This window comes from Hippoglossus hippoglossus, chromosome 22 (assembly GCF_009819705.1).
Source record: "Hippoglossus hippoglossus isolate fHipHip1 chromosome 22, fHipHip1.pri, whole genome shotgun sequence".
NCBI lineage: Eukaryota > Metazoa > Chordata > Actinopteri > Pleuronectiformes > Pleuronectidae > Hippoglossus > Hippoglossus hippoglossus.
The window spans coordinates 13,411,414-13,432,756 of record NC_047172.1 but is presented as its reverse complement, the minus strand read 5'-3'; the positions used below and the strand labels follow the sequence as shown (position 1 = coordinate 13,432,756).

The 21,343-nt window shown below is 45.9% G+C and overlaps 1 protein-coding gene and 1 long non-coding RNA gene across 3 annotated transcripts in view; one reads left to right on the top strand and one right to left on the bottom strand.

The window, feature by feature from the left end:
- The window catches only part of kif26ab (kinesin family member 26Ab), a 73,163-nt gene that overhangs the window by 10,038 nt on the left and 41,782 nt on the right, over nucleotides 1–21,343 (top strand). For both annotated transcript variants that reach the window (XM_034577375.1, XM_034577376.1), the window contains exon 3: nucleotides 19,820–20,290. In XM_034577375.1, coding sequence (XP_034433266.1) covers nucleotides 19,820–20,290 — 471 coding nt within the window. The remainder of the gene's footprint in view (nucleotides 1–19,819; nucleotides 20,291–21,343) is intronic.
- LOC117756698 lies at nucleotides 4,233–15,726 on the bottom strand. Its single transcript, XR_004612836.1, has 3 exons — nucleotides 15,716–15,726; nucleotides 9,299–9,302; nucleotides 4,233–4,346 (listed from the first exon to the last, which is right to left on the bottom strand). It is a non-coding gene; the product is annotated as an uncharacterized LOC117756698 (long non-coding RNA).

Genomic DNA, 21,343 nt, shown 5'->3' with positions numbered 1-21,343 from the left:
ACAAGAAGTGTAGCCAGTGGGAATTCATCAGTTTGACTTGTTAATTTAGGGCGAGCTGCCTGCGTGTGTGTGACTCTTCGTCTTGTGCTTTCTCCGGGCTCCTGGTGCTCGGCTCCATATGTCATGGTGAAGTGAGACGTGCCCGACCCAGGCAGACTGCAGTCCATTATTGAGTCTGATTCAGAGTATTGGAAAAACATAGTTGTAGAGATAAATTTCCAAGACACGGACACCGCCGAGCGCCGAGTTGGAGGGGCTCCATAAAAACGCGCTCAATTGACAGCAGGCCTTGTGGTAGCAGACAAATCGCCTGGCTTATTGCGATGTGCTGAAAGAGAATGCCAGCGCTGTGTATCCTTGCCAAGATGGATATGCGGACGGCAAACTCTGCGCTGCTTGGGGCGTGGCTCCCTCGCTCACAGCAAACAGTGGATCAGCAAAGTGCGGCGCCTGCGTCGGACTTGACGTTGCTTTGTTTGTTTCCCTCTCTGGCAGATGTCAATGGAGCTTCTACCTCTCACCTGCCAGTTCAGAATGCTGCCAGTGTTTGGCCTCTGTGGCAATATTTACCCTCAGAGCGCCGTGCACAGAGCGGGGCCTAGATCTTAGGGAAGCGGGTTCAGAAAATCTCTCATAAATGTTTAAATGGACTGAGCAAAACCTTCTCTGAGCTTTTGTCAAAGTGCCAGCAGCGAGGCACTTAAAGAGTTTGTCTTGGCAAGCGATTTTTTTCTCTTACTTACACAAAATAAAATACACAATAAGATGATGAATTATACACAGTGTGGTGGCAGTTTGAAGGCCTCGTGTTGGCAGTTAAATGATGAGGTGTATATTACTTAAAAAGGGACAAAATGATCAACAGGTTTCTTTGGCTATCACTGACATCACCTCATGAGGTTGTTATTGTGAATCCAAGCAGTTCCCAGAATATATGTATTCATCCGTCTGTGTCTACCTGATGAACGTGAGCCCAATTGTCAGAACTCTTCTTACAGGTCTGTTATAGTCAGACATAGGCATAGTTTTAGCTTCCTCTTTGTCCATGTGCTGTGCGTTGCTGCGGGGCAGGTAGCACACAGCGGGTTTTAGAGCTTTTAGATCGAACCATAACAGTAAAGTTGTAGGTAGTAAAAACCAAAAGAATGAGCTGAAAGATGCTTAAAATCCTGGTATAGGACTGAAGGGAACTGCTGAATCAGGCCAGATTTCTCTGTTTATGTACAAGCAACTCCTTGGACATTGCACACTGCTAGTTATTTCTTTCATTGATAAAAGAATAGTGATTAGAGAAGCTTTTACGACAAATTGAGTTTGTTTGAGAGCACGATCACACAAAGGCAAATGTAGCAGAACAACGCACAATCCCATGTTCGAATGTTCTTCTCCTGTTGTCTGCAGTAAACTCCAGAAAATGTCTTAACCCAATTTTATGAACATTGTCAACATGAGTCCCTCTCTGAAAACGGCTTTCCTCACTCTAACTGCTAACCTCTCTGCAAATACAAAGTCCTCAACCGGAGCCACTGATTGCAAGGTGTTATTTATTTAATACTGGAACAATCACCCGTTCAATTCCCGGTGGAGTCTCTCAGTTGCCAACAGTAGTAAACTGAAGTTGTGGTGCGCAGCTGCCGTGTGAGTGCACCGCTGCTTTCATGTCATATTTCTATATATGTGTCGGGCTGACAGAATGCATGCGTCCCTCTGTGAGTCTATTTGTGTTTGTGTAATAGTAGATGGATTGTGATGGCTTGTGTTGTGATTGGTAGATGGGTTGTGTTAACTTGTCTTGCCGGGGCCTGTGCGTCGGTGCTATTTTTCATTGTGGGGATCTCATTCAGATACGTATATAGTGCTCCATAAATCCTGGCGCTGTGAGAAAATGCCAGTCAAAGTTCACGCTGCTCATGTTCATTTCATGCTTGAGTGTCCAGCTCCACGAGCGAGGATGAGTGTGTGTATTGATGATGTGCGAACGTGCGTGTAAGTACTGGAGGAAAAGAAAGAGATGAAGCACATTCAGAGTCCCTCCATCCTTTCCACTTTGCCGCAGAAGTCATCCATCTTTCTGAACTTAACTGCTACCAATTTATGATTGCATTATTATAGTCAGTGTTTTATCTTCATTCCAGCACACAGGCCTCGTGGTGGTCTGGTTAATGGAGAAGGTGATGGAGAAGGTGACTGGCCAGTGCCATTACTATGGTGCTTGCTGGGCTTAGCTTTAAGGTGAATACAATGAAGAAACCATCTCTCTTTAGCTCCGATTTTTGCCGTGCTGGATGACTCGCGGCTGATCATGACCTCATATGATTGCGTAACTAATCATAAACTACAAAACTACACTCGGGTAGTAGCGTAATTATGGGCCTGAAATATTACATCACCAAACTAGAATGGCACTCAGGAGAGCCCCTTATGAAACCGTATTCAAATCTACTAGATCCAGATTTTGATTTGGTTCTGCTTCAAATAGCACACACTCATCAATACCCAATGATTGTTCTCTGAGAAATCAAGGGAAATGTTGGAAAAAGGCCTTTTCTAAAAAAGTTTTTTGCTAACAAGTTCGCCACACCCCTCCACAAAATTTCAAGGATATCGTTTTTTGTGCAATCCGGCAAACAAACAAACTAACACAGACAAAAACATAACCTTCTCGGTGGAGTCTGAAACATCAGATCTGCATCAGCTCGTGTATCTCCTGAAACAGAAGGGGCACAAGGAGAGTGCAACATGTGTGTTTCTGTTCTTTTCTTTCACTTTTGAGCGATTTTACTTAGCGATTTGCCTGCTGACATTTTCAAGGAAATAGCACAGCCTTGCATTCTACAAAAAAAACAGCAGCGAAGTTGCTTTTATTACCTCGGATAAAAAAATGTACATCTGAATTTCTCAATAAGCGGAACAACTGGAAAGGTCAACCTCAGCTGTATGGATTTTCATAATGGATTTCCACCAGAAAAAAAGTCAATCGAGACACGGCAGCAGTGTTTCTCGTCACATGAGTTGAAGTCTGTTTCCTCAACAAACTGGTGCACTTGTGTGACTGTTATGCTTCTTTTTTTTTATTGCCTCCAAAGTGTTTTCATAGTGATTGGAGATATTTTCATCCCTTCTAGGCAACAGTCATGTTAGATCAGCTTCTAAACACAGACTCCCTTTATGTTTTCTGGCTCATCCCATGATTTGTGCAGATAAGCAGATTCTTTTGTGCCTTGAACTTTGATACACAGCATTGAAGTAAAAAAAAAACCCACATATATATACAAAGTTTAAAAAGTCTAAAGATGCCAGATATTGCACAAAGGGTAGTAAGTATGTTTAGGTTGGTCTTATCTATGTTAACAGTCATTTAACACTACTTTCTTGACACTTTCAAGTTTGAATAAAGACTTTGTAATGTCTCTCTGTGAGTTGTAGTTCGTTCTTAGCAATTTATCTCTCCATTCTCCATTAGGCTTCTTTATTTTATCTTTAATTATAAACTAGTGCAAGTAATTCTTGGGACTCTGCTGTTCGTACTTGACACTGGTCTTAAATTGAATTCATGTTGGTCTTAAAAGATCTTAAATTTAAGCTGCTGAAACCTGCAGAAACTCTGATACGGTGATGAACTGGCATTAATGTCCACATTAGCACTGTAACACTAAACTCCTGCTCTATGGAGGTCACTGGTGTTCTGACAGAAGCAAAATTAGGATAATTACATTTACATTCAGATCAGCAGAAACGTCCTGGCGTGAGAAATGATGCCATCTCGAGCTCGTCATCGCTCCCGGTGGACGGAGTAAACCTTCCCCCGTCTCCCTCCCATGAACCGACTCCCATTAATAGATCCGTCCTTTATGCTTCCCCACTTGTTACTGCCGCTCTATTTTATGATGTCACCCTCTCTGCTGAAGAGCTCTGGGCTGTTTTATCTCCTTCATGTGTGTCGGGCACTTAAACTTAAACCTCTCTGTTTACGAGTCCCAAACTGCCTCTCCATCCTCTGCGTTTGCTTCTCAGTATCAGCTCAGCATCGCCTGTAAAAGCTGAACCGTCCTCGCCGTTCCGAGAGTGTGGGGGGGGGACTCGCCGTCGGGCCTCACAGTGCAGACCCCCAGCTAAGTGCCTGACTCCCATGCTGTGTGTGAGAACAAGCCTGTGAGAGAGTTTGTGTGATATGTATATGCCTCTTTGCTGCATTCTGAGGCTACCTCCACATTACTACATTTATATACGAAAAAGCATCAACTCTTGTCCGGATACGCTTGGCGTCAACACTACTCTGAAGTTTGGAAACACTGCTGCTGATCCTGATTCAGTTTTAAAACTCCGGGGCTTTGTTTTAGTCCGGACTGCCACAAACTGAGATGTTTGGAAATGATGACGTAGACACTCACAACCGCTTGCTGATTGGGTCTTTTCAGTCATGACATACCCTTCGTTGATTTGTCAGGCTCCTATCACATGACCCCCCTCTGGATGAGAACAACAGGCATTAGCCTTGGTTACCAATCTAGTACTCAACATGGATAATCAATGACACGCAATACTGACCCTGTTACTAACAGCTGTTGGATGATTACAATGATACAACTGCTCACATGTGTAGGAGACAAACTATTATTCGTAAAATCTGTGACAATTCCCGTGTCCAGCGGTACACGCATGCCTTCCTGTTTACAGGCGTGGACGGGGATTAAAACTGATCCAGAGCCAAAACTCTCTAGTGGACGGAGATTGTTTTAGTTTGAAAAGTAGTCGAATGGATGTAGCTCAACTAACTATTGTGCTAGTTAAACTTTTCAGTTTTCTGAGAGTCTTGGGGGCTAATTGCTGCTGCCTGTCCTAATTGAATGTGGCTTGATTGCTGTGACATTTCACTTTCATTTGGATCTACTTTCAGCTATTCTGTTTTTTCAGTTGTTATCATTAATGTGGTATGTTTGCTCTTTGTTCGCCACAGGCTGTTTGGCAGCCGCTCACCTGGTGCTCCTCTCGGATCGTGGCTGTTGTTTACTGCTCTAAATTTATGCATCAAACAAAAACATTGCTGGAATGCCTTTGAACGTGTCTGTGCAACACGGAAATGCTTCCCTCCCTCCCTCAGATGCCCGGTGAGAAGGAGGGAAGCTCTTGGGGAGCACACCTGTGTCTTTTGGCCTTGGTGAATTCCTGCACAGCTTTATTGTTGGGAGCAGGAGTGGATGCCACTGCTGTGTTCAGTCCTCTGCTGTGTCCAGCTCACACACCCTCGCTTTATGTCCTTCAACAGCAGCAACTCATACAAGCAAAAAACATACAAATAACCAGGGTCATTCTCTGATGGACATCGCAATTTCGGACAGCTGGCAAGCCATAAAACTATTATGTAGTCAAGCTTTAATGTTTGGTTTTATTTACTCATACCGTTTCTACACTACTGCAAATATTTTTTTTACAGATATTTTTCCCTCCATTTAAAAACAACAACTAAATCTTTGTCCACAGGACCTTCATTTTCCTTCATCTCCATCCAGACGACAACATAAAAATGACTACAAATACCCGAACAAACATGCCCGGCCAGTAGGTGGCGATAAAGTCTATATCAACGATCCGTTACCAGAGTAAAATGCAGAGTAATACTGGGCAGATGCCCGTGAATGTTTTTCATTCACGTAGATTTAGATTTAGCTGTAAACTTATAATTAGACCTGCTAACCAAACATAGAGAAACTGGTAGATAGCAGCTATTGTTGTTGTTTCTGACACATGCTCATTACTCCAAGCAACAGTTGGCACATGCAAAATAAGCTTTGAAGTTGTTTTCCAATTGATCTGTTTTACATATACACACAGATACAAAATACGTTTTTTTAAGATATTGACTTTGGAAGGCATTTATAATAATCTAAATTTGAGTTGGTTAAATGCTGTTTGCATGTGGAGGAGAGGCCAAGCACAGAGGAAAAAGTTATATTTGCAAAATAATGTAGACAAGGCCTGATTTGTGCATTTTCTTGGTAGATGAATTCGTGTAAATGAACAATCTGTGATTTGGTCTTTTTTCTTTTTTACGCGATGCTCCCGACTTCTCCATCCCTGACCCAAACTCAGGTCGCACATCTCTGCACAAATCCATTCGGTTTCTGTAAAGATGTCCTTCCATTTCGTTTGCGTTTCTCAGCAAACATGCTTTCAGCCACTGTCATTACCACATTCATCTGGCGAGACGCTGCCCCCTCCTCGCCATTCTGTCCATCCACTGACCTCTAGGCCTCCCCTCATCCCACACGGGGTGTTTATGCTTTCATCTCCTTTGTGAGCGAGAGGCTGTTTCGGCTGCGGTGGCCAATGGAGGGGTGAAACCGGGGCACACTTGAACTCCCACGGTAGCAGCCGCTGCAGACCACATTTGAACTGAATTTGAACTATACACCTGATTTCTGTGTTGCCATCCCTTTCATGCCTTTTACTCCACCTCATAAACACATCCACGAAAAACACTTACACTCCACGCACATTCATTAGTCGTCTGTTTTTCCCGAGCTTGGTTGCCGCACTAGAAAAGAGGTTCAGAAAGTGTTTCCTGCTCAAGTTGTTGAGTTATAGAGGGCGCTGTAAAAAGCCCTACAGTAGCCATTGAAAGTCATGGTGGCGCTGTGGGGACTGAGTGCTCGAGGCTCCTGCAGCCGCTGAACAATGCTTAATTAGCTCATAAACAAAGGCCAGTGGGGGATCAGAGAGGGCAATCGAAGTGTCCCGTTCCTTTGAGCTTCTCCCACCGTTAACAAAGCTCCTCTAATGGCCCCCGTCACTCCACTTGTTGTGTCTCACTGCGGTGTGCTTCCTGACAACATAAAAGGCCCACATTCCAAAAAGAGACTCAAACAAGGGATGCTGCCCATCCACACCTCCCTTGGCCTTCAAAGCAACCCCCCCCGTCAAAACAGATATTGACATTGCTCCTCCGCTAACCTCCGCCATTTATGTTTGGGTCCCCATGGTGACCGCGGCAGCTTTCATCTCGTCCCATTTAGCCTTGTGTCCGTGACTTTCGTGGTCAGTTTTATTGCGCTCCTTTGTGTGACGCTGTGCTGGCATGCTGCTGGGAGCCTGCGAGGATATGCTTGACACAGACAGGACTGTGCCGGGATCTGGAAAGGTTATTCAAGTTTGGCAATGAAGACAGGTGTGTATGCAGAGTGTGTCGGGTTGTGTGCGTGCAGGCCTGTGCGACACACGGGCCTGATGTCTGTGTTTGTACTAGATTTAGTGGCACGGTTAGCATGTTTTTTTTTGTATGTTTGGACACGAGTCCCTCCAAAGAAAACAGACATCCACTGCCGCGCGAGGACGGCCCCGGCAGCAGGTCGGAGGCAGTCTCTGCTTGTTTGCGCGGCCGTGTTATCATCTCCCGTTTCCTGTCAAAACAGGAAAAGACAGGGGCGAAAATGGAAGGTAGGAAAGTGCTGCCTTGATGTGTGTTGGATGGATGTCCAGCTCTGCCTGACAGTGACCCTCCTGGCCAGGAAAAACAGACCCTGTCAGGGCGTAACCCGCAGCGAGCTACCTCATGGTGTTATTTTTATCACTTTTACAAAGCACAGCGAGGGATGCTTTTCCCAGCTGTTGACACAGGTCTGGGTCATTTTTGTCTCCAAAACAGTGCAGCACATGAGAGAGGGAGACGTCCCATCGGTCCGTGTCCCATTGGCTGGCAGCCTCACATGATTGTAGCCTCTGTTTAGGAAGGGAAATCCTTTTTGACATTTTGTTAATCATGAAAGCGAGACACTCCTTTTCTTTGGATGATCCCCAGACCTCCATCACAATACCTTTTCCGTAACGCTGGAGTTGTCATGTGGTTTTATCCATCCATCAAACTGATTTGTTCATTCTTTGCAACAGGATGGTGCACACACTCACACACACACGGCAGACATTGTAAATGCTCTTTTATTGGGGCACAACTACTTGCGAGTGCATTCCAGACAGTGGAGTCAGCTCTCTGTGTGGTACAGGCGGTGGATTTCTGCTGATGGCACGGCAGGTAAAAGCCCCAGCGTCTGCAGCAGTACGGCTAAATGAGAAGGCAGGGACAAGGCGCGCTGCACAAACAGCTGATTACTGAGTCAGCTAATTATTGACTGGTGAAAAATGATAAGCATCTCCTGCCTCGCTCAGGGAGTCACTCTTTTAAAACTGAGAGTTGCTCTTGTGGAATTCCAGGAGTTTTGGCGGCAGAACTATGTTTGGCTCTTTATGGGGTCTCTGAAAAAGAAAGAGCTGTTTGACACGAGAAAGCTATTGTTGGCGAGACCAAGCAGCATTTTCTGTCTTTCTTTTCCCAGCTGTTTGTGTGCACGCTGAGGCCAGAGTGACCCCGACTTTTACTTATAACACACAAGGAGCAATAGGCCAAGTTTGACCTCACGGAGACTTGTTTTCTCTATGAGTAACTGAAGACGAGACCAGACAGGTAAATGTCAGCGATAGCTCCGTCAGCACGTAACGCTGGACAGACAGCAGAGGTCTCCTCCTTTCTCCGTGACCCAGATTAAGATGCGGCTCGTGGGGTCGATGTCATCCGAAGGGAGGTCGGAGTTCATTTGTCTTTCCTGACAGACCTTCAGGTGGTGTTCCAGCGCTCTGGTAGAAGGCCACATCGACGCTGACCTCCATGAGTTGCGCAATTAGTTACCCTTTGACCCCGCAGTCCCACAATAAAACCGTGAGCATGGACTGGGCATGCTTCTGCATCCCCAGACCCTCTTACATATCACTCCATAAGTGTGTGTGTGTGGGTGGGTGTGTGTGTGTGTTTGCAGCTTGAAACGGCACTGATGTAGCTTGTGATTCAATCTGACATGTTGTAATGGCTCTGACGTCCTTTGTCATGTTTCAAATTAACAAAACAAAGAGACTGGAGCCGTGCATAGAAATTTACATCCCTGGCTTGATGATATATCTGGCTTCTTTCCATTCTCCACTCATAAATATATAAAAGATCCATTAGTCTGCATCAGTCTGCTGTAGACCGTACAACTCTTTGCTCCTTGAGTGACTATTGCTTTTTAACTGCTCTTAACTGTGTGTGTTTCTCTGAAGTGCAGTTAAGGCGCATCACTCAGGGATTATGCAGACAGGTTCAGATGAATGCTATTGTATCCTTGAGCCAAAAGTGCAAATCACTGCAGGCTCCAGCTCTCGGTTTTCACTTTGCTTCACATGTTCTGCCTTTACTTTGGCTCAGAGCATAAAAATTCAGCAGTGAAACCTGCAGCTATTGTTTCACCATCATGCCGACTCGCTCAGCTCTAACCGGGCTCGGCTGTGTTGTGACATTTCATACGAGCAGACAGAAAGCCCCTGAAGAATGGGAAGACGAGAACTCAGAACTCAAGCTGCCAACAGCTCCAAGGTTATCACTTCACAAAGTAAAGTGACAGCGGCAGTGTCCTTGTCCATTCGTTTTCGTGTCCCTGGCATAAGAATTGAGTCAGTTTTTAGGTTGATTCCTTTAGTGGTACAAAGAGAAGGCTAGATTGGCAGTTTCCTGCACTATCAGCTCCTGTCACCTTAGACATTAATGGTTTCATTCAAACAGTTGGATAACATACAAAGCTTTTGGAAATCAATTCGTTTTCCCCTGTGTTTGCTGGACTGTGTTACTTCTAGCAGTATATCTGTAGGGAAACATCAGTCTGTCCGTCTGTTACTCAATATGTCCAATATGTCCATTTTTGCGCCGACAGGAGATATATCCTATTAGCTGTGTCTCAATTTAGGGGCTGCATCCTTCGTCGGATGCCTTTGTGGAGCGATTGCGTCACAGTAGCTCGACTAGACTGTCCCTATTTCAAGGCTCCTCCAAATGTGTCCGAAAAATGTGTCCTTCCACCCCCGAGCAAAAGAGGCTCCACCGGGTGGATCCTCCCAGGATTCGGCTACCTGCAGAATAAGAAGTGCTGGTGTTGATGTGCTGTAAATGAAAACATTGTATTTTATGCAGCAGAATTTGCTGCCTCCTGCTCGCTCTACCCAGGCCCCGCCCCTCTCCTGACTGTTCCAGAGACGTTCCTCTTGTTGTGAAGTCTAAACTCCGTAAAATGTCTGGACCCAGTTTTAAGAACATTTTCTGGAGTTGATGTCAGAAAACAGCCTAAAACAGCCTAACCCTAACCCTAACCCTAACCCCAGCTAAGGTGTCTCCAGGACCACTGTCGTAGTTGGTAATAAAGCAGAATTAATGTTAATAAATGCAAATTGTTTTCCATGAACTATCACGGTAAAAATTGAATATTATTTTGAAAAAAAACAATCAGGCTTCCAGCCAAACCAATCCTGAGCAGCTCATTTGAATATTAAGTGAAATGGTTGGAGCAGCTTTGTGTTGCGGGCCACAAGGCCATCTGCAGGAGGCTATTGTTCCTGAGAGACAAAGTAGCAAAATGTGCATGTGAACAAATTTTGATAAGCCAAGCAGTTTCTAGGATAGTGAATGAAAGTCCTTTAGACTCAGTAAGTGGATTAGCGTGCGCTATTCTCCACCAAGACAGTTCAGCCTACTTCCTTATCTCACTAAGATTCAATAGAATGTGTCTAGACATCTCAATTAGCAAGAAAAAAAAACAAATCAAAAACTATACTGGATACTGGTTAGCGCTTATCTCTGTGTGTTTTCTCTCTCACAAATCTCAGCAGCTTTCTATGTCTAGTTCTCATAAACAGAAAACAGTTTTCCATTAATACAACCCTCCCCGGCTGAAAGCCATGGGCTGATGTTGAAATGTCTATTATTAGGGAGAATTGTCTTCTCTGAGAAGTCAATGGCATGGCAATGACATCTTTCATGATAAATTTATACCCCCCCCCTCCTCTCTGCTGTACCTACACCAGGCTGTTGCACCGGACTGATTCCGCCACTCACAACTCGGCTGCTCCATTGTTCTGCCGACACGCAGCAGCTTTGTCAGACACAAAGCGTGTCACTCTCTCGGAGATAATGCCGCCGCAGACTGGGAGCGGATGGGACAGCCCGGCTCACCTCGGCTTACGATGGTTTGTGGTTTCAGCTTATGAACACACTCGGGAAGTTAAAAACCAGGAGGGGGACTTTAACGGTGTTTCCATGCTCCCTACAGTCTCTCATCAGTCAGCCTGTTGCTCCCATACAGTATGCACACTGGCACATGAGCCGATGTGTGAAAAGTGAGCTACCTGCCGAAAGTGAAAGTGCTGCGCTCGACAATAACAACATGCTGTGCCTCATTATGTGACTTCTCCCATATAGTCCCACATGTAGAGAGAGAGAGAGAGAGGGAGAGACTCCAACAGTGAGAGAAATGTTGAATATTTATCCATATGGCTTCTCGCCGGTACGATTACTGTCTTGTCCATTCCAGGGGGAAAGTGGAGAGAATACTTGTCGGTGGATACTCAATATTTCACCTTGACATCACTTTATTTTCATGACCGGGACTACATGTAGCTTTTCATCTCTGCACAAGGTGACTTGGATGAATTATTGCACTAAGCAAATGAAATGAGGCAAATCTGAACCGTGTGGATTCATACATTAAAGCCTACGTGCACTTTAACTCTGCCGCGCTGGCATGAAGAAAATATTTACATGTTGATCTAAAAATGATGAATTCCAATCATGTTGTTGATGTGTAGACGGAGATTATTTTCCCACTATGGGCTGTGGAGGATGTTGATGAAGATACCATATGCAATTACAACTGTTTGAGCACGAGCAACTCCCTTTGCATTTTTCTCTGATAATTAACCATTCGTGTGTGCACTTGCACGCCACACACTTTACCTTCTGTGTGGCTGAGGGAATCCTGCGATGGAGATTAGTCGCCGTAAGCTTTTGCAGCAGTTTGTTTTCTCTCTAAATAAACTGCAGGGAACAGGGAGTTCTCTGTTTCTCAGTGAAAACCAAAAAAAAAACTCCCGTAGAGCAAACTACAGTGAACGCAGCTCTCTGAGAGTGACAGTTCAGACAGAGGAGAAGCAGGTGGCTGAAATCACTGCGCATAGACTGTTTGAATACAAGTGAAGAAGGGGTTTGAGCTGCTGGAACTAACTATTGTATCAGGATCCGCTGCTCTGCGTTGAGTGTTTCAGAGTGGGCTCTTGGACAAAAATAGATCTCTCAACCAGCTCCTGTGGATAGTCGGGAATACTGAACACTTCCAGCCTCACACTGCACTAATGAGGGCTGGAAATGCATAGAGCGGAGTTAACATTTTAATTCTGACCTCACATGCTCAGTTTTAGCTTTTAAATGAAAGTGGTTATATTATTGAACAGCACTTTCCTTTTTTTGCAAAATGGGAACGTTTTTCATTATCTCTGAGAATGAGCCAGACAATTTTTAACCTTCCTCTCCCCTCTTCAACCTCTCTTCCCTCACCCCTCCTTCTCACACCTCCTTCTGTCCATGTTTTCACCTGCAGTTCACAGCAAATACCTGGCTCCTGCCTTCCCATCTCGCCTGTTGAATTTTTCATTATGCACTCATTTGGGTTTGTTTCCACAGCCCAGCCTGGTTGGGAAAAAGGAGAAAATACCTTGAGAGCATCCCAAAGCCCCAAAATTCTAATTCTAATTAGAGGTGCACAATTGCTGGCGCAAGCGTACATAAACGCAATCCGCAGCGTCCCTGGTGAGGACAACGTAGCATGCAGCTCTGCTGCTGCCTCAGTTGCTCCACAGCAGCCGTAGTCAGGGAAGTGGAAAATATTTGAAGAGTGGGAAAAATATGTTTCATCCGTCTAGTTTATCTGGTGATGCGTTGAGCATTACTTTTTCACTAATGAGAAAACTTTGCAAGGATGGTTCACGTTGCTCTCTTCATACAGGGCATTGTTTTAAAGTCAGTCTGAGTTGAAGTAACGATCGCTCACCACTAAATGCCTAATGAAGATGTCCATTTTGCAGCTAAGAGTTAAAATCTCCTCACGCTCACACTGCTGAGTCCGGCCTGGACCTCCCAACACTCTGACCTCGGCCAAAGCCGATGATAGCTTGACGGATCTGGGGCTCAGGCAGTGACGGCGGCCTTTCGTCCACAGAGGAGAGAGAGACACTGAGACAGAGAGAAAGAGAGAGAGAGAGGGATGTTGGAAAGGGGGGGGAGAGGGCGAGTGAAGTCTGTCCAAACAGTTTGAACAGGGCTTGTTTTCTTTATGTGCGCGAGTGAACAGGAAAAGGTAATTAACTGGCCAAGTGGTGAAAGGCTGGAGTGATGGATGGGTGTGGTGTAAAGAGAGACAGCCACACACGCACACACACACACACACACACACACACACACACACACACACACACACACACACACACACACACACACACACACACACACACACACACACACAAACATATTTCTCCCTTTCATGTAGCCTGGTCTTGTGAACACTTATGAACACTTATAAAAACATGCATCTCATTCTACCCACAGTGAGAGCAGCTAGAAGCGCACACACACACACACACACACACACACACACACACACACACACACACACACACACACACACACACACACACACACACACACACACACCAGTGGGATGACCATATGGAGCGCTGACTCTATGTGAGCTCATCGGTGATATCACGCTGGTTTCGCACAGTCACGATTGATCCCATCTGACTTTTATCGTTTTTTAACCTGAGGGTCAGTGAGATCTATGGCCTTTTTATTTTTGATTGACAGTGACATGTGTTTTTATGGAGCTGCAGTTTAGCAATGAGCAGTGTCATGGTGCTCGTAAGCCCCAAAAAAACCCAGATATGTCCCAGCAGGTCTTATCATGAAAAAGGTCACAACTGCGTTTTGAAGTAAATCTCCACTGCAGACTTCGCTCCACCCTGCAATTGTTCATCGGAGGATGTGTCACGGTGATGATCTGGACAGGTGGTGCTATCGTGTGTTGAAAGTGTCACTAAGAGGTAAAGCCTATTTGCATTTTCTGTCAGCAGTTCACTGACAGTTAGAGGGAGGAGAGGGCTAAATCACACGGGGGGCAGACAGACTGACATCTGTTTCTGTGAGCTCCTCGTGACCAGATGCTCGGCGCAGGGAGACACGACTGAGCATTTTGAGGGAATAACCGATGCAGAAAAATCGGATGGACTTTCTTTAAACAAGGTAATCGTCTGTTTGATCTAGAGACAGGGAGGTTTGCTCACAGAGATGTGCTGTTGACATTGTGAGTAAGCAGTTGGTTCTTCGAGATAGTTGCAGCATTCGGTAATGCTGTCTTATCTCTGTGGGGGAAATCTAATGTCACGAACCCTGTTTTTGCAAAGTCAGCGTTAGTACGTCTTCATTTTGTACTTGTTTGTTCGCTTTTTTTTCACTTTTAATCAAGTTTTCATGCAATTTACAAAAGTTGGGCAGTAGAAAAGACACAAAATCTCAGGAGAGGAGAAGAAAGAAGTAGAGCCAGACCGATTTTTGGGAGCTGATATCAATACCAATATTTGTCAATCAACAAATTGCACATAGAGATATATCGGCCAATATGTATATAAAAAAAAATCTTGCAATGATTCCAAGATGTTATTATCACGTATTTTCTTCATTGTCTGTGAAAGTTTCATTATCGGTCAACCAATGTATTGGTCAGTCTCTATGGCAGCCTGAGAAAAACAAGAGCAGAATCGATTTTGCAAACACATCTCTGACTAAAGCTTTAGCTCCAATGTTGGGAGATTAAATGAAGCCTCACTTAGACAAAATCCAAATGTCACATGAGAAATATTCAAGAAGGTGCAGAAATGTTTCATTATTATTGGATGGACTCTCTTTGTGCTCTAATTAGGAAAAGTTTGACATAAAGAAATGAAGCAGCCATAGTTTTTCACACAGCCATGCAGGACAAGTGAATTCATTACTGCAGTGCTCTGTGCTTTTTGTCTCAGGAAGTATTGCCAGCCAGGTAATGACAATGCACTTGTGTTCCTGCAGATACTGTTGCTTTGTTTGCTGAACGTCTTATTGCGGGTTTGTTTAATCTTGTCAAGTCAGCAGACGGACGGGGGGGGGGGGGCAGACATCTGTTTGATGTGATTTGGCGAGCCGTCCCTTTTTCGTGTTCGACCAGATTTCGTTCCCACAGAGTTAAGTAGCATGCTCGTGTGACATCCTGAGTCATTGTCTTCTCTGCCTCCGAGCAGGCAGTGGTTAAATTTAATGGTCTGTATCCGAGATCTGCTGCGGCACTAAAAGCACATACCTGATATCTAATCAGAGTCACAGGCCCTCCAGCTCTGCTTCGGGGGATCTGAGTCCACGTGGCGGCTGTGGAGGGGCGAGTCTGAGAGGTGGTTGAGGTGCTGGGAGTAGTTGGGGGCAGAAGGCGATTACGCCACTGGATGTGTTGCTTTTTATCCTGGGAATGTAATGGGTCTTAATGCCCTGCGCTCACCCGGGGAAAGGCCAGCAGCTGTGCTCGTTTTTCTCCGGCTCGGCTGTCAGAGCGGGCTACCTGTGGGAAAGCAGGCCTGCTGGAAGCTCTCGTCCTCACCCCGGGATCTGGAACTGGGCTCCTGCGGTTTATTGGGGGGGGGGGACTGTAGACTGTGTGTGGTTAGGGTCAACACTGTCTCAGGCCAAGTAAACAGAGATGGCTCCTTACAGGGAAGCAGAGGAAGGGAAAGCCGGTTAATAGGAGTTGAAAGGGCATCGGATTTGGCAGCTGCTGTGTGGTCTCGATTTTACAAGAAATGCAGTCATAGGAAGTACTCAAGATCGGTGACGGGTAAACAGGACTGGTGCTGGTGTGAATAAAGTTTAGTGCGGACAGATATTAAGCAGCATGGTGTTTGCACTGACTCATTGTGAGGAATGTTTCCGTGCTGATAGAATAATGAAGGAGAAACGCGAAAGGGGAAGGAAGGAAAGGAAAACCGACTGAGAAGTTTGAATCGTAGAATTAACTTTCACGAGTTCCACTGGCTTGTGTTTCCGTTTACTGAGCAAGTCAGAGCGAACACAGGGGATCGAGGAATAGTCTGCGTCTCATTGCTGCGGTGTCAGTTCTGGACTGGTTCTGGGCAAATTGCACAATGACAGATGTTAGAAATAAGATGGTAATCGTATCCAGCAGAATGCCACAGTGCTGGCAGCTGTAAAACAGTTCACATATGAGCTGAGGAGCTGCAGGCTACAACTTTTCATTTGATTTTCTTTTTTTTCTTTCTTTTTCATCACGGATGCACATTGATACGATGTTGCTTCATTCCTCTTTCTGCCACCGCTGTAGTGGAGCTTTTATGTCTGGGAAATATCTGTTGGGCTCAACTGGAATAGAAAATATGGTTTCCCAGAGTATTTTACTTTCAATGGAGCGTGCCTAAAAGTCTCTGGGCTACAGCGAGGGGGCCTCATGCATTTCAAATCACTGTGACCTCAGCCTGATTTACATCTAGGCCGGTGCTCCACAACTGAGGCGCATCAGAAGCCGAACACGGGAATAGTCGGATTTGGCAGCTTCACTTTGTCTGGGTAGAGAGAAGGTAGCGGACGAGATGAAGCAAATGAGGTGTGATTTTTTGGGGGAAATTCGAAATGTGTGACTTTGCCCGGTTGTGTTTGCACGGGAGAGAAATCATGCGCACCCTCCTCCCTGTCCCCTCATCCATAAGTGGTTACGGCTGAGCTTGTTTCCATCAGCCTCTGGGCACGGCCTGTCTGCGATGACACTCTCCATCAAGCCAAAGAGACAGTCAGTTAGCCGGGTGGCTCTCTCTCCTGCCGCGGCTGCCCTGGTTTTCATCACAGTTAGTGTGAGGGACACAGACAAACTTGGGTCTCTAAGGGCCGCGAAGGGCTCATTCCACAGGCACATGCAGGGCTCCCTCTCCCCAGCGTGCTCGCAGTGCAGACCTCCTTTCCATAATAAGGGCACAGCATCTGACTGCATTTGTCCCCAGAGTTTAATAAAGATCACTGCTGACAGGCAGTAAACCAACACAACCACCCACAAGCCTCCAGGCAAGGGCCACAACCTCGGCCTACACCTCCTCCCACCCCTCTCTCTCCCTCTTGCTGTCCTCTCATCCTCACTTGTGCACTTTGAGTCTCTCTCTCTCTCTCCCTGTGGATATAGACCTCGGGTTGAAAACCAAAGCCATCTCCCACTTGTGCGGAACAATGGCCGAGGAGTCCGAGCCCTGAAGTAGCTCCACTCCTGGCCCGCCGACGGGGAATGCTTTGAACATTTCCATTGTGTCGATGCCTTATGCATTACATACTTCTCCGTGCTGCAGCACCACTCTTCACACCCACTTGCACCTGTCAGTGATAGATCATATGGATAATAAAAGAAACAATATGGCTTCCAGGCTGGGTGCACTCATGCGTCATATGTTTCATGTTTTCCACTTTAATGCTCATGCACAAGCTCTCAAGCCGTTAGATTGAACTGGAGAGCACGGACACGAGAGTAAACTGTTTAAGTGTCTCACCGCGTGGCGACTTTTCAGCTGGTTTTACCGAGTGTAATTTATTCATTTTAAATCCAAACCTGCTTTCTCAGAATTACATACCATATCTATGTCTTCTCTGACCCTAAAGATGGAGCCTGTGGCCTTCAATCTCACCATATCCGCTTCGCCCCCCCCTCCACATGCCTAACATCGTCATCATCGCCCCCCATCATCTCCATAAGCCTTGTGGCCGCGACCCTTTATTCACTCCACCGGGCATAAAGCTCACCGACAGCTTTACAGGAGCAGCCCGCTCTCTAACCTCCAGAATGCTAACTGAATAGCAGATGGGCTCAGCATTGTGTGTCTTTTTATTAGCTCCCCTAAATCAACACCTAACAATGCACGGAGAGGGAGAGGGAGAATTGATTTCTTCCATCCACCGGTGCCCTGAGGTGGGTGAGAGCTGGTCCGAGAGGGTAAAGGGTGTCGGGGTGATGGAAGGGCGGAGTTGACTGGTTGTGACGTCCCTTTAATTTCCTGTCTGCGAGGCACGCACATGACACCAAACTAGACCAGTGCACAGAAGATATCAGGCCGCTGTGTTTCCTTTGTCTCTGTCGCTCTGTTTCCCATTTCACACCAATTTGTCATAGGCTGTTTCATGTTGTTTCGGCGGAACTCTCCTGTCTTGTGCATAAATATCCTGCCTGAGCGCAACTATGGAATCCGTTCACGTGTCAGGATCAAGCAGCGTTAATATATCATTCCGAAAAGCTCTATCATAGCTCTATCATATGTCTATTATAAGCTTCTAACATTCAAATCCATCCCTCATTTATATATATAAACATTCACTTAATACCGTGATGCTCTTGATCTCCCATCAGCCAGTAATCCTCCCATCAGCCTCCTCATTCCCAGTGAGATTTATACGAATTTCTACATTTCTAAGTGTTTTCCTTAGTTGTGCCCTCATCCTGTCCGTGCCCGACCATGTGTAAAGTAAGTAGCCAGTATAGAGTAAATCATTTACCACAACCACTCAGTTAACATCGGGCCAGTTCAGTCACAGTCCAACGCACGATCGTCCTTTAAGTAAGGTGATGATATGGAGATTATGGGTACATTCACTGCAATCCAGCAAATATTACTTTCTGTCCATTTCTGACTATATGGACAGACAGAAACTGTGCATCATTTCCCGCAGGGTTGTACAAAGGTTATGTGATTATATTATTGATACTGTCGGTGTGTGTGCGCACAGAAGTCTGAGTATTGAGCTGCTTTCACGCGGAGGAGATTTAGAGTCCCTCGACCCGCGTCTCTATGGTCTCTGGGTTGTAGCTGTATTAAGTGGCGCTGCATTAGTGCAGTGGATTGTTGTTTCCCCGCAGCTTCACTCCTCCTGATCACCTCGGAGGTTCCACAGAGCAAAGGCCTCATAAACATTTATGTATCGGCTGTGGGCTCCTGTCTCAGGCCATGACTCCACTGGGCAGAGGCCTAGTGGCCCTTAATGCCTCTTAAGAGACTGTCTTGTTGTTGTGTGTTGTGTGTGTGTGTGTGTGTGTGTGTGTGTGTGTGTGTGTGTGTGTGTGTGTGTTTGTTTGTTTCCCTAAAATCAGAAAGTTACTTAGATTTGATATTGCAAACTTCTGATAGCTGTGTGCGTCCCTGCGGCTTCCTGGAGGAAGTAGTTATTTTCACATTTGGTGGCTCATCATATGTTTTCATGCTGGGACACTTATCATATGTAAATTGTATAGCTGTGGGCACTCAGTCCGCTCAGCTGTTGTTGTCTGTTGTCATTCCTCCCAAGCAGAGATGGACACCGTAGGGGGCCGTTCTTAGAGACAAAGTAAAAAGGACAAAACTCTACTGGACACCGTCTTGAAAAGCAGTAACTAGCTGGAATTTTCTGTCTTTTTTCTTCGGAAAGCTTCACAAAATAAATAAAATACACATTTTGTTTATTTTACAGAAGAATGCCTCTGTGGGGTCTCTGGCTAATCCCTCCGAGCCAAGTTTTTCTCCTCACGTTCGTCTTGTTTTGGTCCCAGATTCTGTGAAATAAGCACATGCCTGATTAACCTGATCAACAGTCTTAAGTTGCATGCAGGCAAAACCTCTCAGTCTAAACAAACAGCCATCCCGAAAAAAAAAAGGAAGTGGTTAAGGCAGGGAGTGAGGGTCCCAGAGGGCAGCCAGAGACCACACTAGTAGCGGATCACTGACGCACATGGAAAATGTGAACAACACACAGGAAATCCTTTCATAAGAACAGACGAGCGATATGCTTGAAATCAACGCGTTACATGCTTTAAGTGTGTGTGTGTGTGGGCATATCGTGTGTGGAGTTAAAGACTCTCTTTTGTGTTTGCTTTCTCTGCAGGACCCTGGATATGCAACATTTCTGTTAGAGCAGCTTCAAACACCTGGGAGCCATGACGCCGGTGTCAGCTGCTGCCAGGTGTGCTCCACGCCTCTGCACCAACTGAGGCAGGAGGCCTTGCAGACGCTCCGTGCTCCCGTCCTCGCCTTCAGCCCGGACATGGCGGCCCTGCCCACCGCATCGTTTTTACCGCAGCCTTCCAGACTCCCCATGTCGTCCTCAAGTGTCCGTGCCAAACAGCTGTCCAAAGGCCAAACCATCACGCACAGTGTCCTGCCCCTGGGGGAGAGGCGCAGGGTGCCGGGCTGGTCTCAGAGCCCCTCGACCTCCTCGGGGCCCAGCGTCCAGGTGACGGTGGCAGGAGGGCAGATCACCGGATCCCTGAACACCGTCACCATTCAGGCTCAGCAGTACCTCGAGGGCATGTGGAGCATCTCCAGGGTCAACAACTTCCTCCCTCAGCCTAAACTGGTACAACTTTAATCTTTCACTTTTCTTGTTTTTATTACATGCATTTGGAAGCGATTGGAAGGTATTGCACATCACTTCCCAGAGGACCGAATTGTAAAGAATATGCAGTAATATAAACCCTGGCTTCTTGACTTGCCTTTTAACCTGAGTTGACATTAATTAACTTGAAATAATGGCACAGCACCTTTTTTTCTCTGCACACAATGCTGCAGTGCTTGTCAGGTCAAGTCTTGTCAATGCGTTTGTTACATTTCAGCCCTTTAGAGACGATGGCGCCCTGCAGAGAATCTCCGAGTCAGAGCTCTGCAGGAGTGCTGACCTCTCATTCCTCAGTAGTCAAGGAGCCTGAGTGATTTGGGGTCAGAGGTCATCGCAACACTAATCTGCTGACCTCCTCCTCAAGGGCATTTCAAATGACCACCCCACAGCGCCACCATAACTCTTCTCTCATGTTGGATAAGCATTAGTCTGTTTGATGTCCAGAGACTTTGAAGGGGTCCTGGGTTTTGCCCTCAGTGTCATGGGAGCTAATGATTAGTCTTGCTGTACCTTCTTTATGACTTTAAACAGTTTAGTCGCACATGTTTGAAGGTTTTGTCGTAATGTAAGTTGAACATGAAAAGGGATTTCTCACATGTCAGGTTGTATTTCTGCCTCCTGACATATACTGATGTTTCTCTTTCTAAACATCTGGACTCAAAGCCTGACAAAACTCTCTGACATTGAACACCAGGCAAACACCTATTTAATATTTCCCATCAGATTCATAAGCTGTAAATTTAGCCACTCCAGTTCTAACTGCGTTGATAACCGCAGTCTCTTATGGGTCTTGGCAGTGCTAGTCCTTCCTTTCTGCTTGGAAATTGAAGACAGATTTTTACTCCTCCCTTTAATGTCAACAGTTGGCTGTAGAGATGGTTTATATGAGGCCATCAAAAGCTTTTAACTGCATGTACGCAATCTAGGGCAAATCAAACAGCCTGGCACAGAAGGGAGCGGCTGACTCGTGTTCTCCATCTATGTGTCTAAAGGCAATTAGTGGCCCTCGTAGCT